We start from the raw sequence: 4,672 nt of genomic DNA on the forward strand, positions 1-4,672 counted from the left end.
CTATCAGCACCAGCACAGGAAAGCATTTTGTTGATACGGAGGACGTGATAAGGATGTACACGGATCCTCATGTGGAAGCCTTCCTTACCAGCCCAACGCAACATGTAACGGTTGGCGGCGACACGGGCAGCTTCCAAAGCCTCAGACGAGACCTAAAGTGGAGCGATAACCACCGATAAGAAAGATGAGCACAGTGTTACCTGTTCGTACTCATCAGAAACCATGTGAACGGCAGCGGGGAACTCATCTACGGAGGCGTTCTTGTAGCCAACATCGTAGATCCTGATCTTAGGATCAGGCACACCCCTGCAGAACCTACTCTTGGGGTAGGGCTTGTTCTTGCAATAGCGATAACAACGAGCTGGACGGCGACCCATGATTAAACAACCAGGTTAGAGGTCTGAAGAAGGTTGGACAGGCGAATCTCACTACCTTATCGATCGCCTGATCGATCTCTGCTAGTTAATGGTAAAAAGCGCGCGCCCGAATAGTGGTTGAGGATTCCACAATCAGCTTGTGTTCCGCTGTAGCATCGTGAATCGGTACGATGATAGGATCTCTATCAACCTTGAACTGAGGGAGGGGAGTAGGTTCGAACTGATCGGACTGAGTAGGAAAAAGTATCATTCAATGAAGCCTTCGACTGACATCGATCTCCCCCAAGAAGCCATAGATGAATATCGTAGGGTTTTCAAACTCATCGACAGAGAGAATCGAGGTAACAAGCTGAACTTTCAACAATCTTCAAGAATCTCTTTACAGGTGTGCTCAATCCGTACGAAATAGGCGTGCTCATGCGAGCTCTTGGCCTTTCACCAACAGAGGACGAATTGAAGCAAATTATGGACGACTACGACCTTACCAACAGAAAGGGTATCAACATTGACGAATTCCTCGAGGTGATCAACCTCTGATAAAAAAACGTTGGAAACCACCCTATAGGTCATGACTCGACGCACCCACTGCACAGGTCTGGGCAAGGACCTTTTGAAAGCCTTTCAAGTGAGTTACTCTACAACGCTGGTTAGCAGTGGTATTGCACTCAGCTCTTCGACCGAGACGGCAATGGTTACCTATCCGTTCGAGAACTACGAGAAAAGCTCTGCTCGGCTGGCGATGCACCGTAGGCCTCCGACGACGTTTCTCGTGTCTTCACTTGTTGTGCGCCTCGTAATTGATGCCCTTGAACTACCTTTTACACTTTGTAGTTTGACGGGTATTTTTTACATCAGAGTTGTCGTTCAACACTGTTGTGGTTCAGATTTAGTGCAAAAGAGTTCGACGATTTCTTAGCTGGAGTAACGATCACGTCCGATGAACAGCTTGAATACCACCATTTGGTTGATCTCATGATGCGTAAACCCTCCTGAACTGCTGTTGGAACCATTCAGTGTCGCGTTCTAAGAGTACACTTACTCGACGGAGTTCTCGGCAATATCCTTACTCGAGTGATTGCATCGAGAAATCTCACGACAACTCGATCTTCATCGGTGTACCAAGGGGTTAGTGTTCCCTCGAAAGACAAAATTACAAATTACTTACTCTGACTATTTCCATAACATGCAGCCGCGAGATTCATGACATCAACCGTCTCAACCTCGTTGAGGTTGAGGTTACCTCAACTGTATTCAAGGTTGGGCAACAATAACATCATCACGTCTCTTCATCGCGTCCTCTACTGTCATTGGTGGCATGACCTTGTCGAGAATCGCAGTTCACCATGACCTCCATCCTAGCCTCCGGAGATTCTTTTCGTGTCGCCATTGACAAGCGTTGGAGGGCTTTACCAATACTTTTTACACGAGATTCTTGCCCACCCAATCCCTGTTTTCTTATAAACAATGGTTCAATGTGTGAGCCGGCACTCTTAAAGTTTCCTTTGCGATTGCGTTCAGACATTCAGACGGTAAGTATTTCCACAAGTCGAACACACCCTTACCGGGAAAATAGATAGTTGCTTCAAAGGTTCACCACCTCTCAGTGTAACTCTGTACCTCAGCAACTCGACAAACAGGAATGAGAGGATACTATTTTATATCAGGGCTAATTAGCTCGTCAATAGGCATGTTCAAGGAGCCTTCAGTAGATGCACCCGTCCGATCTGACGGTTGTGGCTCCCACTCCAATAGCTTAGGGCTGCTAACCTGTAAGGCAAGGTGCGGGCCAGGGAACGAATCTTAACAAGCATACCAAATCTTCACTCTGGTGAGCGGCTAAGATTCTCAATTGCCTTTGTAACCTCTGAACGCTATCGGCCGAATTTTGCCGTTCTCTGTGCAGCTCACTTCGTGTGAATTGGAGAGCCTCCTCCAATCGTGTCGCTCTGACAGACTCAGTGAAGAGAGAGTCACCACTGGACGCGATCGGATAATACGATATCGACAAAAACGAGGTACGGATCGGAACCAAGGATAAACGTGTATCACGATAAACCAGCGACAGCGCACTTGACCATGTCGTTGGTAATGTAACGGGAAGACACACTTGCATAATGCTATTCCCGGGTAAGCTGGAACTCACGAAAATATACTCTAATCTCAACGAATACGAGTGAGTACATACTCTGATTACATATAGTAGAGCCAGAATGTGATAATGACTCACTTTAACCTCAGATTCTCCACCTCCTCACTAAGCATCTCGGCACTCGCCAAAGATGCTCTCCTCTCACCCAGTTCCCTCAAACGCTGATCTAGAGTCCTCGAGGCCACCTCTGCTGATGCTAGTCTACGTGTTGATGCCCGCTCCATCTCAGCCTGGATCAAGACAGCCGTCTCCATCCCGATAACCCGATGAAATACAGAAAGACGTTCCTCTAGCAGAATCATTAGAATTCGCCATAGTTTGCAGATAACCAATTTCGACACCAACACTCACCAAGTGTCATAAGTATAGACCACTCCATCTCAAAACTTCGACGTGCTCAGACTACCTCTATAATATCAACAAATATTCCATCTCGTTATGTGAACAATGTTCACTATAAATCTCCTGTTACTCTCTCGCACTACCACGAGGTACCGCAAACTCACAAGTAGTAAGCGAGGGAGTCTAGGATGTGACCATACCCCCATCTCTCACCAGTCTCCTGTTCAACTCCTTATTGCGCTGTCTTTCTTCCACTAGACTTTCCTGTGCCTTGACTAACCTGGTGTTCTGAGCCTCTACCCGGTTGCAAAGGCTTGCTAATTCGCACTTAGTTGATTCGGATGATAGCTTCTCTTTATTCAGTCTGCAATCACAAACATCGATATCAGTGAGATAAGTGCGCGTCGACAGTAAGTACATTACCGATTGTCTCTACAAATGCCATTTCAAGATACTTCCATTCTCAGAGAGTGAACGAGCGTTCATGATGTCTCCAATCTTGAGAGCTCAAAAATCAACTTTCAGCAACAATTGTAATAGATTGACGACATTTCAAGAGCTTTTCATCTTCCATTAACCAACGAGTATCCTCAAGACATACGTCTGCATAGCAGCTCGAATTAGACTGAATATATAATGCCACATAGCAGTTCACGCCTCGAGAAGCATTCCTCCATGAATCGTGCCTCATATAGTCTATCCCCCATCGAGCAACTTCAATGCGAGTACCTTCCCAGTTACCTCGTCATTAACTTTGAATTTTCTGCTTTCACTGTTTTCATCTTGGCATCGGCAGCCTCCAGTTCTTCCTTATGAGCTGCTTGCATCTTCTCAATCTTCGACCGTAACACAGCTATTGTATTCTCCGAATTCCTCCGTACGTTGCGTATGTCCGCGCTGAACTTCTGAGGAACGGAGGGCCTTCTCCAAGGCATCTCAAGCTGGTACACTTCAAGCAGAATAGAAAATACAGGACGACAGACAAGTTGGTGCTACCGAGGCTAAACCTCAATACAAATCACCCCTTGGTCTCATCAAAGGTCCATCTACCTCAACCGGCTAGATTCAGGAGATGTTCGAGGAGGCATACGCAGACTGTCTGAATACGTCCTTTCTCGAGTACCTCAGCAGCCCTTCTATCTGCCTCCTTCCTCTCCTCCTTCACCATACCCATTAGATCCCCAACTCGAGCTTCTAATTGCTTCAAGTCTTCTCTCGAGCTCGACAATGCCGTTTCGAGAGCCTAATCCTCTAGTGATTATAAGTGTACTCCAGAAAGATGACTTTGATGGTCCTGTCTTTCTCCCGGATATTCTCCTGCAACTCGTACGATGCAGCATCAGAGTTATGCCCTGTTGCCTCTTCAAGCTGCCTGTAAAAGCGAGACAGGCATCGGAGATTCTCCACACACTTCGAACAGCACTACATCATCATATTTCTCTGGCGCTCAAGTTCTTCTCTCAGACGTTCATTCATCTCCTCGTCTGCCCGAACGTTCGTTTCATAACGGTCCCTCTCCTCGGCGCCCCTCTGCCTCTCCGCATCGATAAGGTTCTCGAGTTCGAAAACCTGGGAGAAACGCAACCGTTCCATTCCAAATGGTCGCAACCAACTGACCTGCTTCTCGAGCTCAGCCGACCTGTCCTCTGACTCCGCCAGGTGCTGTTGCAAGCGTAGCATCTCCGCCAACACCGCTTCCTGTCGTCCCTGAGGAAATTATATGGAGTTTTCTCGAGGCGAGCGGTGAGTCGTAGATGCCATGATGAAGCTTTCATAGCTGTACCTGTGATGACTCGGAAGCCCC

The 4,672-nt window shown here is 47.2% G+C and overlaps 3 protein-coding genes across 3 annotated transcripts in view; 1 reads left to right on the forward strand and 2 right to left on the reverse strand.

The window, feature by feature from the left end:
* The window catches only part of Pmar_PMAR022638 (50S ribosomal protein L10E, putative), a gene marked incomplete at both ends in the record, with an annotated part of 534 nt that extends 157 nt beyond the window's left edge, over window positions 1-377 (reverse strand). Inside the window, 2 exons of the mRNA XM_002774723.1 lie at window positions 1-152; window positions 201-377. Coding sequence (XP_002774769.1) covers window positions 1-152; window positions 201-377 — 329 coding nt within the window. The remainder of the gene's footprint in view (window positions 153-200) is intronic.
* A 253-nt stretch (window positions 378-630) lies between these two features.
* Window positions 631-1,370, forward strand: Pmar_PMAR022639 (calmodulin, putative; the record flags this gene model as incomplete). Its single annotated transcript, XM_002774724.1, has 5 exons — window positions 631-718; window positions 763-899; window positions 943-1,002; window positions 1,047-1,123; window positions 1,262-1,370. 5 exons carry the CDS (start codon window positions 631-633, stop codon window positions 1,368-1,370), a joined length of 471 nt encoding a protein of 156 aa, XP_002774770.1.
* A 2,749-nt stretch (window positions 1,371-4,119) lies between these two features.
* On the reverse strand, window positions 4,120-4,548 carry Pmar_PMAR022640 (hydroxyproline-rich glycoprotein precursor, putative; the record flags this gene model as incomplete). Its single annotated transcript, XM_002774725.1, has 3 exons — window positions 4,120-4,240; window positions 4,295-4,437; window positions 4,486-4,548. The coding sequence occupies 3 exons, from the start codon at window positions 4,546-4,548 to the stop codon at window positions 4,120-4,122; spliced, it is 327 nt and encodes a 108-aa protein (XP_002774771.1).
* Window positions 4,549-4,672: the final 124 nt, after the last annotated feature.

This window comes from Perkinsus marinus (assembly GCF_000006405.1).
Source record: "Perkinsus marinus ATCC 50983 genomic scaffold scf_1104296957586, whole genome shotgun sequence".
NCBI classification, from domain to species: Eukaryota; Perkinsozoa; order Perkinsida; family Perkinsidae; genus Perkinsus; species Perkinsus marinus.